General features: G+C 39.8%; 1 protein-coding gene across 3 annotated transcripts in view; it reads right to left on the bottom strand.

Annotated features, from left to right (window-relative positions):
• Fnbp1l (formin binding protein 1 like) overlaps positions 1–5,611 on the bottom strand; it is a 112,470-nt gene extending 106,859 nt beyond the window's left edge. For 2 of the 3 annotated variants that reach the window (XM_071618066.1, XM_027935164.3), the window contains exon 1: positions 5,392–5,608. In XM_071618066.1, the coding sequence (XP_071474167.1) occupies positions 5,392–5,415 (24 nt within the window). In that variant the 5' untranslated portion in view covers positions 5,416–5,608. Of the gene's footprint in view, positions 1–5,391 lie in introns of all 3 variants that reach the window. The other variant, XM_071618067.1, reaches the window with a different exon arrangement.
• Between the last annotated feature and the right edge of the window lie 7,700 nt (positions 5,612–13,311).

The raw sequence follows: 13,311 nt of genomic DNA, 5'->3' as shown, positions 1-13,311 counted from the left end.
GGAATAAGTAGAGATGTGAGGAGATAAAAGGAGGGTTGGAAGATATTGATGGAGCTGAAGCATTTGGTTTATAAGAGCAGTGGGCAACAGATGGGAGGAGAGGTAGTTTGGGATTGAGTGGCAGGAATGAGAAATTTAGATTCTCTTTGGGAATCATTCTGTTACATGAGAAAACTCACAAACTAATAATTAAAGCAGAAACTGGGGTATTAAAACTCACTGCTTTTTCCCAGTATATACCCCCTTTATCTTCAGAAACAACTCTAGTAACTAAATTGACATAAAAGTAAAAATAATAAGTCACAGATAAGAAGGGAGGACAATACAAACAAGTTGCAGTAATAATGTAAGTAAAAAATAAATACAACTGGGGGCTGGGACTATAGCTCAGTGGTAGAGCACATGTGAGACACTGGGTTGGATCCTTAGCACCACATAAAAATAAACAAATAAAATAAAGGCATTCTGTCACTCTACAACTATGAAAATTTTTTTTTAAAAATACAACTGATTTCAGAACCATATCATATTATTAAAAGAACCAACATACTTCCAGTATTTTTGCAGAAATGATAATACCAATACAACTTACATCTTCTAAAACCCAGAGAATTCCCCTTCCAACAAAGAAATTAGAAGAAGAAAGAGGTAATCCCTTCTACTAACACAAACTAAGATTTCCTTTGGTGGATTTTTAAATAGTCTAAATGGTCTGAAAATCGGGTTAATTATATGCTAATACCTAATTACACACACACTCTCTCTCACACACACTAGGTTCATGAGACAAGCATTCAGCCAGATCAATCTACCCTTCATCAGTCCCAATCTACCCTTTATCACTTTTCAGGCATTCTACACTTAAATTCAAGTCAAATCTAACTATTACACCGAGGTCAGCGCAGCCAACGTGCACTAAAGATCCTACCAATGTCAGGCTTTATGCCAGGCAGTATGCTGATAGCTGAGGAGAAAGCAATGAATCAGACAATGAATAAGCAATGAATAATACATGCTCTCTGCCCTCTAGGAACTTCTCAGGAACTCCCACATGCATAACCCTCCTTATTTCGAAACCCAGGTGAAATGATACAGCCTTCCTAAAGCTTTCCATACAAAGAATCGAGTAATTTTTCACAGCTTTAAATTCCATTAGTCACTCTCTAATTGTTTCAGGGTTACTTCTAAAGTCTTATTTCACTTTATATGCTATTCGAGGCTCATACAGCTAGCCAACTGATCTTTTAGCATGCCCCCCACAAAGCCTAGTTTAGTGCATAGGCTATGATGAGCAAGAAATAAACATCTGTTAAACAATCAAGCATTGGTCTGTTTTTATCTTTGTGGTATGTCAGATATACATAGTTGAACTGAAATATAAGGCAATTTTTGCATCCTATAAAACAAAACTTTAATGTATTTTTTCCTATCAGTTAATATGCTGCAGGTATGATTATATTCACCCCAAAGTATCTTTTTTTTTGCTCTTAAACTGAATTTAAAAATTGAAGATTACTAGATACTACCTACTGATACAAAAGATACTCAGTTAATAAACCAATACTATTCTCTTGCCATGTTTTCTATCTACAAACAAGGGCTGATAAACAGAAATAAACAGGTAGAAAATTTTTTTGTTTTTTGTTTTTGTGATGCTGGGGATTGAACCCATTGTCTTGTGCATGCAAGACAAGCACTCTACAAACTGAGCTATATCCCCCAGCCCAATTTTTTGGTTTTTGTTGTTGTTGTTGAAGTTTCCAGCCAAACACATTTTATAGATTGGAAAAAGGAGAAAAGAGAGCAAGTATTTTAAGAAAAAGGCAGCCAGGTGAGGTGGCACATGCCTGTAATCCCAGCAGTTTGGGAGGCTATAATCTCAGCAGCTCAGGAGGCGGACAGAAGGATGAGTTCAAAGCCAGCCTCAGCAACTTAGTGAGGTGCTTAGTAACTCAGTGAGACCCCGTCTCTAAATAAAACATTTAAAAAAAGGGCTGGGGATGTGACTCAATGGTTAAGCATCCCTGGGTTCAATCCCCAGGAAAGAAGGAAGGAAGAAAGGTAAAGAGGGAGAAAAAGAAGGAAGGGAGGAGAGAAAGGCAAGGAAGAGGAGTGGAAATGAGTGGCCCTGGAAGTAGCAAAGAAAAGGAAACACCTGTTAGAAGCAGCTCTCCAGTTTCCATCTTATTTTCATCAAAATGGAATGGTGATATAAAACAGGTACCTTGATAACTCTCACCCTCCTTCACTGATACCAACACTACCTGCAATACAATGCTGAACAGGACAATTTTTTTTTTTAACCAACAGAAGGGAAAATAAGATATAAACAAATATTGACAGGCACAGTGGTGCATGCCTATAATCCCAAGGACTCAGAATGCTGAAGCAGATGGATCACAAGTTTGAGGCAAACCTCAGCAACCTAACAAGGCCCTAAACAACTTAGTGAGACCCTGTTTCACCAAAAAAAAAAAAAAAAAGTAGAAAGGGCTGGGGGCATAGCTCAATGGTAAAGCACTGGAGATCACTCCCCAGGACAAAAAATATATATATATATTTATCCTATGTCTATTTTCCTAAGCTTTGAATATACAAGAAATAATAAGCCAGGGCTGTACCTAGTTCAAAACCACTTGGGCCTGGAGCAGTGGCCCCAGTCTGTAATCCCAGCAGTTTAGGAGGCTGAGGCAAAAGGATCCGGAGTTCAAAACCAGCCTCAGCAACCATGGCCCTAAGGAACTCAGCGACACCCTGTCTCTAAATAAAATACAAAACAGGGTTGGGAGTGTGGCTCAGTGGTTGTATGACCCTGAGATCAACAACTGCTACCAAAAAAAAAAAAAAAACACGCTGGGCAACATAGCATATAACAAGACCTGTTTCAAAAAATAATAATATAATGTGGTAGTCCCATAATAAAGAGAATACACCCAGAAAGTATAGGCTGGAGAGAGGGAGTTAATAGGAATTGGTCAAGAGAGGGCATTCCAGATAGTAATATCAATGTAGGTTACTATTTTGGAGTTACAAAAGTAATACAGGTTGAGAACAGCTAATTTGAAAATCTGAAATCCCAAATTTTTGCAACGTGCTGGCACAAGTGGAAAATTCTACACCTGACTTCCTACGATAGTCACAGTCAAAACACAAGCACAGTAAAAATGCTGTATAAAATTATCTTCAGGTTATGTGTGTAAGATGTATATGAAACAAATGAATTTTGTGTTTAGATTTTCAAAAATACCTCATTATGTAAATGCAAGTATTCCAAACTCTTTAAAAAAAAAAAAAAACTGGAAATCTGTTCTGGTGCCAAGCATTTTCGCTGTCACCTCAAAATGACTCTAAATTTTATCAAGGTAGAGCCAATACCATAAGTCTTCGAAATAAATATCACCACACACACACTGTACTTTCTGTATGCCACACACAATAATTGCTTTATTTTTTGAACAAAACTAAATTCCAACAGCAGTTTCGTGTCTTTGAAAAAATGATAGAGAGCCAGTCATGATGGCTGTAATCCCAGCAACTCAGGAGGCTGAAGCAGAAGAATGACAAGTTCTGTACCAGGCTCAGCAACTTACGGAGGTCCTCAACAACTTAGCAAGACCCTCTCTCCACAGAAAGTGAAAAGGACTGGGGGATATGGCTCAATGATTAAGCATCCCTGGGTGGTTCAACTCCCGGTACCAAAAAAAAAGGGATGTAGAAATAAAAATTTCATAGGGTGATCACGATGACTTGGGAGGCTGAGACAGGATAATCGCAAATTCCACACCAGCCTTGACAAGTTAGTGAGACTATATCTCAAAATAAAAATCAACAAGGGCTGGGGATGTAACTTGGTGCTCTTCTAATTATGAAAATGGGAAACAAAACTATATCCAGTTCTGTTCATGACACTGCAATCAATCAGAACGTACTAAGTAAAAAGGTATTAATAATTAAGATCCTAATCAATGTAAAAAGCTGAATTTTACATAATTCATTTATGTACATTCCTCCCCATTATTAGAACAATTAATGTTATCTTAGAAACGGAATAGATAGGCTCCTGCGATATTTTTCTCTTGGATGGTGTGTTTGCAGACAGGGCAGGTACTAGTTCATGTTGCAGGAGATTCCTGGGCTCGCTAAATAGGGGTTCAACTAGATGCATTCTAAAGTCTTTCAGTTAAAAAATTCCCTATCTGTAAGACGTGAAAAATAAGAAAACATTTTGTTCTTCAACTAATCGGATTTGCTTTCACTCCCATCCTAACAGTTCACCTACATAACTCGAAAGTTATTTCTCCCCTTTCTGTGCAGAGATTTCCCGAGACTCTCGCAAACAAAAGGCACGGAAAATATGCACAGGTGGGATAAAAAGGGGAGTGGCCGAGGCCGCGCGGCTCTCGGGACAGCGCCCCCACGCTGCGGGTTTCTCCTGCCGCACCTGAGAAATCACTGCCCTCCACACCTCCACCCTCCCGTGGCGGCGTCGGGAACAAATTCTCAGACCTATTACCCTCCACCCGCACCTTGGCCAGATACTGGGCATATTCTGGAGCCTCCAGAGCCCAAGAAAGGCAAGGAGAAAAGAGAAAGAAAAGGAGAGAGGACGAGAGAGGATAAAGAACGGAAGGGAAATAAAGCAACCCAGCGGCCGAGCGCTCCTTTTGACAAAATTAGCTTCCCCAAGGATCACTCAGTCTAATTCAGATCACAAAAGCCAATGCTGCAGCCCAAGGGCTGAAGCCGGGGTAACCCAGTCGGGAGTCCCCCAGAGGTACGCCGATCCGGAGAACTAAGGCACGGAGAGGGAAAATGGGTGTGTGGGCTGGGCCTGGCTGGCCGGAGGCCGGGCTCCGAACAAAGCCGCCCAGCTCCCCCTACCTGGGGCTTGGGCGGCGCCGCCCCGCAGGGAGCCGCCCCAGCCCCACAGTCACTAGCCCCGGCTGGGGGTCGCAGAGGACGCCCTCCCCGCCAGCGAACTGCGCCCCTTCCGGACAATGGGCCCCCTCCCCCGCCTCCAGGCGGGCAGATACAAAGGGAGAGGAGAGCAGCCGGCGCGGAGCCAAGCGTCCGGAAAGTGAAGGCGGGGAAGGGAGAGAGGACGCGAGAAGAACGCGGCGGACGCGGGAGCCCGCGGGCCTCTCCGGGGCCGTCCAGGGCGCTGCCCCTCCGCGGCGGCGGAGGCGGGAGAGTGGTCTGGCCGTCCCCTCGACCGCCCAGCAGAGGAGGGAAGAAAGCGCCACACACAAAGAGGAGCGGGACTCCCACCATCCGACAGCGCCGAAGCGGGACCGCCTGACGCGCTCTGGCTGCCGACGGTCAGCGGCGCCCGCCAGCCCGCGCCTCCAGGGAGCTGGGGAACCATGCGGGGCGCCCCTCTTTCGCACTCACCCACAGCTCCGTGCCCCAGCTCATGGCGGAACTTGAGGCGACTCGGATCGTCTGGCAGATCCGCTGTCTGTACGTCCGTCGGCTTCGCAGTCAGTGTGTCCGACTTCTTCTTCTGGCTAGCCGGCAGGCTCGCGTCTGAACGCCTTTGCCTCGAAAGGTGCCGCCACCGCCGGGTTCCCCAGTGAGTGAGAGAGACACGACTGGAGAAGCCGCCGCCGCGTCCCCGCCTCCCGGAGCCGGGAGGGAGGGGGCCTGGGCCAAGGGAAGGCGGGACGTGGAGCGGGGAGGGGGCGGGGCGCGGTGCACCCTGGGATCGGGGCGGACCCGCGCTCGCTTGGCTGCGACCGGCGGGGTACCCTCGAGGATGTCCTCCCCACTCGCGCCTCTCACGCACGAGGTCTGTTCTCTGTGTCCCTTGGTAGGCGAACCGTCCGCCCCACTCCTGTCGCCACTCGGATTCCTGCCTCCAAGATGGAAAGGGAGAGGAGGAAAAGACGCCCACTGCCCCTTCTCTGCCCGGAGCTCCCTTAACTGAGGCAACTGCAGACACCCGCATTTCCCGCCGGTGGTTTCCTCGTCTTCGGAGCACCCTGACAAAGAAACCTCATCCACATCCTCGGGTTTAGATTGAGGAGGTGTGGGTGGGTGGGTGTGTGGGTGTGTGGGGCGCGGTGTTAATTAAAAATCTTGTTGGTTTAGGAGATCTCTCATTTCAGGCCTGATGCTTCGATCTTAAGATTTTTGGGAATCATTGAAATGTGGAAGGTTGAACGTCAAATGCGAATACAGCATGCCTCCGATTCTCTTTTTAATAAAGTATTATAATTTTACTATAAGTTATTTCAGAAAATCATGAAAAAGGACAAATCGTCCGATAATTATTTGGGGAAGTTGTCACGGCATGAGATAGGAGTCCATTTCTCTTATCTCCTATGCAGGTGGCCCAGTTGGTCACCTGCAGAAGATGAGACACGAAGAAGTTTGCCTGATTTCTAGGATGGGCACCTGTGGGTGGGGGTTCAGTGGGAGGAGAGGCCAGGTGTCTCCCTGATCGTGCAAACAACCTATTAAGAACTTCTAATATCATCTATCTCAGAATATACAAACCTTGGAGACAGGTCCATCACTTTTTTTCCCCCCTCTATAGAATTGTTTTCCTAACTCCATAATTAGGCAGTCAGCAGTTTGGCTAGTGCTTCTAGATATAAAGTACTTACGCTTATAATTGGTTGTCTCCGAAAACATTTTTCAATCCAGTCAACTAGTAGCGTACTCAGTGAGTAATGACAGCTGGGTGTCCTCCCAACAGGTTCTGTGTCAGCATTTGAAACTCCTCCCCCGACGTGGCCAACACTGGTGAACCGGATTCTTCTGCTTTAATCCGGGTCCTTGCACTCCCTCAGGGTTGAGGCACTTAGCTGGAGCTTTCTGGATAGTACAACCTCTACTCTTGCTAAATAGTTTGCTGCTCTTCTCTGAGGTAGCTTGAACATACAGATTCCATATGAAATGCTTAGTTGTACCATGCCATGGAAGTCTCTGAAACATTGAACACAACACCCTAATATTTTTCTATACTGTCTCTATTTCAGATAGAATTTCTTCAAGGTTATTTATATCACCTAACACTGCTAACCACTTCTTTCTCATCTCTCTTCCTCTCACTCCCTAGACATCTTTAAATGTGTTGAGCATTCACAAATAACACTAATTAGTAATGGAAATGGATGTAGTTATCAAATGAATGTCTCATTGTTTAGAACCATTCCAATTCTAAGATTTATTATATCTAAATACTGTCAAAAAGTTAAGGCATATGGACTACAATTTAAATGAAAATTGTGTTTTCCCTTTAAAAAGTAAAATAATCTACCATTTGTGTTAAATATTATCCCTAATCATGCTGTCTACATAATTCCCCAATAGAATATAAAGTCTTACCTCCAAGATAAGTATTTTTCTTCCAAATTTTCTAAACAGATTCCACACTTAAAACAATTTATTTCTCTTCAAAAAAGTTAGATTTGTGGGCATCAAACTTAATATATCAAACATATACATTTTTCAATATTCTCCATTACTATGAATTTAGGCATAATTCATATGACCAACTTAAATTGATAATCTCCTAAGCAATTATTTGTAACATACAAAATTATTTCATATTAAAATCACTATTTACTTCAATGTTTTCAAGCAAAAGTGATTAAAAAGTGAAAACTAGGGCCAGGGGAGTAGCTCAGTGATAGAACACTTGTCTAGCATGCTCAAGGTCCCAGGGTTCAATCCCCAGCACAACAAAAGAAAAAAGAAAATTCTCACAATGAAGTGTTCTATTTAGTGTCATATTTTGTTTCAAAAATAAAGATTAATCAGATTTCAAAGTATTCCTTTTTATAACATTTCTGGAACTATATAGGCATTTTAGCTGACAGATGCACAAATTTGTTTTTTGCACAAATTCATGTATATTATCAGCATGGCAATTTATAAAACTGAGTTTTTACATAATCAGAGTTATTTGGATATAGTTATTTTTATATGTGATTAAATCTTTATGAACCCATGGGAAGGCATTTTGTAGCAGTTCAAACACATGGTTTTTATCTCTTAAGTTAAAACATAACTCAAATCTTGTTTTGTATTTTTGTTTTGGTTCTGTGGATTGAACCTGGAGCATTTTACCACTGAGCTACATCCCAGATCTTTATACTTTTTATTTTGAGACAGGGTCTCTGTAAGTTGTCCAGGCTGTCCTCAAATTTGGGATCCTCCTTCCTCAGCCTCCAGAGTTGCTGGGATTACAGGTATGCACCACTGCACCTAGCTGATTACTCAAATCTTGAAAGAAATATCTCTTTGGTATAACAAATATATTAATTTATACCCCCATATCATAACTTGAATCATTAAGTTATACAAAAACCTGTCAATTATACTTTTGCTATTTGACTTCTTGGCAATCAATTACCATGTAGTTTCTATTTCATATTAGATATTTTATAAGGTAATCAACACTAAGAAAGAATTATGGGAATAATTATTTTACTTATTAATAATTAATTTATATTAATAATTATTTTCACAATGAAGTCACTCTACTGAATAAATCAAAAGGCATTACATTGCCATAGCTCTTTAACAATTTAAATTCCAGTGCACTCTTTTAATTATGAAAATACTTTTATTGATTAATTTTCTCTTCAAACTTACAGTTGAATCTGGTCTATAATAAACCATTAAAGTGTTACCTTTTTTTGATATCATGTAGTAATTCAAATGTAAATCCCTTTTATAATTTTTTTATCCTGATTGGGTGTTTCAAGTTTTTACTCATTTACTTACTTACTTACTTACTTACTTACTTATTTGTACCAGGGATTGAACCCAGGGGTGCTTAACCACTGAGCCACATCCCCAATCTTTTTTATTTTTTTTTTATTTTGAGACAAGGATCTTACTAAATTGCTTAGGGCCTCACTAAATTGCCTAGGCTGACCTTAAACTTGTGGTCTTCCTATCTCAGCCTCTGAAATCACTGGGATTACAGGGCTTTGCCACCATGCCTGGATCAAGTTTTATTTATTTATTTATTTATTTATTATTTATTTATTTATTTAATTGTAGTTGGACACAATACCTGTATTTTATTTATTTTTATGTGGTGCTGAGGATCAAGCCCAGCGTCTCACATGTGCTAGGTAAGTACTCTACCACTGAGCCCCAACCCCAGGGCCTCAAGTTTTATTTTTAATTGATACATAATAATTGTCCTCTTACAATTTCTTGTTATAAATATTTAGCTAATTCCACTTTCAGTTTCAAAATTTCCCAGCATGAATTCTTTTTTAAGTCAGGATGTAAAACATAGTTCTTTGAATAATTTACTGTTCTAAATACATCAACCTCCAACCATAAATCAATCCTTTAGTTACAAGAAAAAAATAAAGCTACATACCAACTTGATATCCCAAGTATAGTGTGTATGTATCAATGTCCCATCCATGATTAGTTACCAATAATATAGAATTTCCACTACCCAAAGGCAACAATCTCTAGCATGAACAATAGCAACTTACTTTTTTCTCATTTAAATATCTTAAGACTGTGTCTTAAAAGTAAAACTATAGGGGCAGTTCCAAATAAAATTATCTAAGTAGCTAGGCCAGAAAATCAAGCTAAAACTGTTAGGAAGAGTATCAAAGGCTGCTTGGCATCTCCATTTTAATGCTGCAAATGAAGCACCAAAGAAATGGAATCATGCTAGCATACTGATTCCATGCCAGCTATATAAAGAATAGCACTGGCTAGTTAATAGTCATCACTACTTTCTGTCCTGCCAGTTTTCCTAACCAAGAATTGGAAGAAATTCAAACTTCAAGGGCATAGTTTAAGGTGGCTCACTAGAGGAAAAAAAAAAAAAGAGAGAGAGATATAGACTATGCCTTTTGGGATTCTACTGTCCATTATCAAACCTAGTTAAAGAATCTCATGTAATTGCTTTAATGAATCTTGGCAAAAAGAAAAAGAAAATTCTATACAAATCAAATGGTGTTGATCTAGTTAAAGAAGTAACTAATTTCTACTTTTCTATGATAATTGGTTATCTCCCAATGTCTAAAATACTTAAATGTTTCTAAAATTGCACAGAATTTTAAAAGCATTTAAGTGTTTATCTAGATTAAATTTTCTTCAAAGTAGAAAACAGTGGAACCAAAGTTACGGATTTATTTATTATTTATTGTATCTTCTGAAACCCATTCAAAATTTCTACTAATTAAATTCTTAAAGTCTTCCTATGTTTTTGGTTTTTTTTCCTTCTTATTGGTTTTGTTTGTTGAGGAGGTTGGCCTGTGTTGACAAATTTCCAACTATATGAATCAATTAACCAAGAGAACACATGGTTCTCTGTTTCAGGTTTATGGTATTTATGAAATCCAGTTAAGTAAATCATGTAAACTCATAGAAATGAAATGGCTTGTATAGATTCACAAGAGCCAATTGTTAAATTTTTAGGAATTTTGCAAACAGGTTGTTGAAAATGTTGGCTAATTGTCAGTCCTAGTGAGAGTATTTACACCACGGTAATCACTAAACACTACAAATCAGGGCTGCTTTTTCCTTTGGATAGCTGATTGTTAGACATTAGCATACCACTGTCTAAATCCTACATAGTACTAGTAAAGGAAATGAAAATATGCCTTAGTGTGTTGCTATATCAAAATATCACAGACTGGGGCTGGGGTCGTACGTAGCTCAGTGGTAGAGTGCTTGCCTTACATGTGTGAAGAACTGGGTTCAATCTTCAGCACCATAGGAAGATAAATAAATAAAATAAAGGTATTGTGTTCATCTACACCTAGGAATATTTTTTAAATAATATCACAGACTGGGCTGGGGATGGGCTCAAGCGGTAGCGCGCTCGCCTGGCATGCGTACAGCCCAGGTTCGATCCTCAGCACCACATACAAACAAAGATGTTGTGTCCGCCGAAAAACTAAAAAATAAATAAATAAAATTCTCTCTCTCTCTCTCTCTCTCTCTCTCTCTCTCTCTCTTTAAAAAAAATCACAGACTGGTAAATTATAGTGAAAAAAAAATTATTTTCTTCCAATTCCAAGTCCAAGGTCAAGAAGCCAGCGTCTGTTGAGGATCTTTGTGTTCCATCAACCCATGGAGGAAAACAGAAGGGCAAGAAGTGCAAGAGAGCAAGAAGGGGCCTGACTCATTTTCATAATAAACCCACTCTGGTGACAATAATCCTACTCCCATAATAACAACATTAATCTATTCATAGGGACTAGGCCTTCATGACTAATCACCTCCTTTAATGGTTGGTTCTCCCTCTCAGCACTGCTACATAGAATATTAAGTTTCCAACACAAGAACTTTGAAGAACACATTCAAACCACAGCAGTCTGCTCCTGGTCCCCAAAATTCATGTCCCTCTAACATGTAAAATACATTCATTCCATCCCAATAGCCACAAAAGTCTTACTTCATTCTAATGTCAACTCAAAAGACGATAGTCTGATCTAAATCAGATATGAGACTCAAAGTGTGATTTATCTGGAGAAAAATTCCCCTCCAGCTGTGAGCCTGTGAAATCAAAACAAGTTATGTGCTTCCAAAATAAAATGGGAGGACAGGCATAAGATTGACATTCCCATTTCAAAAAGACGGAACACATTTTCATGAAAGGAAGAACAGGTCCTAAGCAAGTCCAAAGTCCAACAGACAAAAAACAACAATAAATCTTAGAGCCAGAGAAAAATCTCCTTTGACTCCATGTTCACATCCTGGGTATACAGGGACAGGAGTTGTACAGGTGGCAATCATTCTACCACTGAGCTACACCTCCAGCACTGATTAGCTGACTTTTTTTTTTTTTTTCACTATACTAGGGATTGAACCCAGGGGTATGACACCACTGAGTTCTAGCCATAGTCTTTTTATTTTTTATTTTGAGACAGGATCTTACTAAGTTGCTGAAGGTCTTACTGAATAGCTGAAGCTGGCCTCACACTTGTAATCCTCCTGCCTCAGCCACCCAAGTCACTGGAATTACAAGCATGTGCTACTGCACCCAGAGAGTTTAGCTAAGAATTTAATGCTCATTTAAAAAAATCAAAGTATAGGGCTGGGGATGTGGCTCAAGTGGTAGCGCGCTCGCCTGGCATGCGTGCTGCCCGGGTTCGATCCTCAGCACCACATACAAACAAAGATGTTGTGTCCGCCGAAAACTAAAAAATAAATATTAAAAATTAAAAAAAAAAAAAAAACAAAGTATCTTAGATATAGATATTTTAAACTTCTTTGAAAATAAGATAGGCTATTATGATAATTATAAATTCAAGGTGCTATTTCAGTGACCACTTTACTGTAATATAGTTTTATTCCATAAGATAAAACATAGCAAGTTAAAGCCATTCATTTTGAAATAAAACAACAAACATTTAATTTCTGATAAACTTCAAGCACTTAGCTTTTTAACCTGAAAGAGTTGGTCCTATAATTATAGCCTAGATCATCTCTAGTACAGAGCATTCCAGAGAATATTAATTAAAATAACTCCTGGGACTGGGATTGTGGCTAAGTAGCAGAGCATTCACCTCTCATGTCTGAGGCACTAGGTTCGATCCTCAGCATACATAAAGATAAATAAATAAAATGAAGGTATTGTGTCCATCTACAACTAAAAAAATATTAAAAATAATAAAATAACTCCAAATGAAACAACATTTTCCATAGGGTTCCCAGATTTAGCAAGTAAAAAATATAAGACTCCCACTTAAATTTGAATTTCAGATATTATAAATATCGCATGGGACAGACTTGTGTCAAGGATGGGGATATATTCTGAGAAATACATCACTTGACAGTTTGATCACTTTGTGAACATCATAGAAGGTTTTTAAACAAATAGATGTTTATAAACTCACTAACTAATATAATCTTATGGGACCACCATGGTATATGCAGCCTATTATTGTCTGAAACATTGTTATGTGATGTATGACTATACTCAAAATTATTTGTTGTCTATCTGAAGTTCAAATTAAATGGGGAACCCTATATTCTAACTGGCAACACTAAGTGTTCTTACATTAAACACTTTAGGTAAGAGAATTTCAACCAGATGAATTTATACCATGGATTTGAAGAGTACTGAATACCTGAAATCAGATGTAAAAAGTTTTTTTGTTGTTGTTTTTTGTTTTTGGTTCCAGGGATTGAACTCAGGGGTACTTAACCACTGAGCCACATCCCCAGTCCTATTTTGTATTTTATTTAGAGACAGGGTTTCACTGAGCTCACTGAGTTGCTTAGCTCCTTGCTTTTGCTGAGGCTGACTTCGAATGTATGATCCTCCTGCCTCAGCCTCCCAAGCTGCTAGGATTACAGGCATGCACCATTGCA

This window comes from Marmota flaviventris, chromosome 10, assembly GCF_047511675.1.
Source record: "Marmota flaviventris isolate mMarFla1 chromosome 10, mMarFla1.hap1, whole genome shotgun sequence".
Classification (NCBI taxonomy): domain Eukaryota; kingdom Metazoa; phylum Chordata; class Mammalia; order Rodentia; family Sciuridae; genus Marmota; species Marmota flaviventris.
Note: the sequence above shows the minus strand (reverse complement) of the source record. Positions and strands in the feature narration are given on the sequence as shown.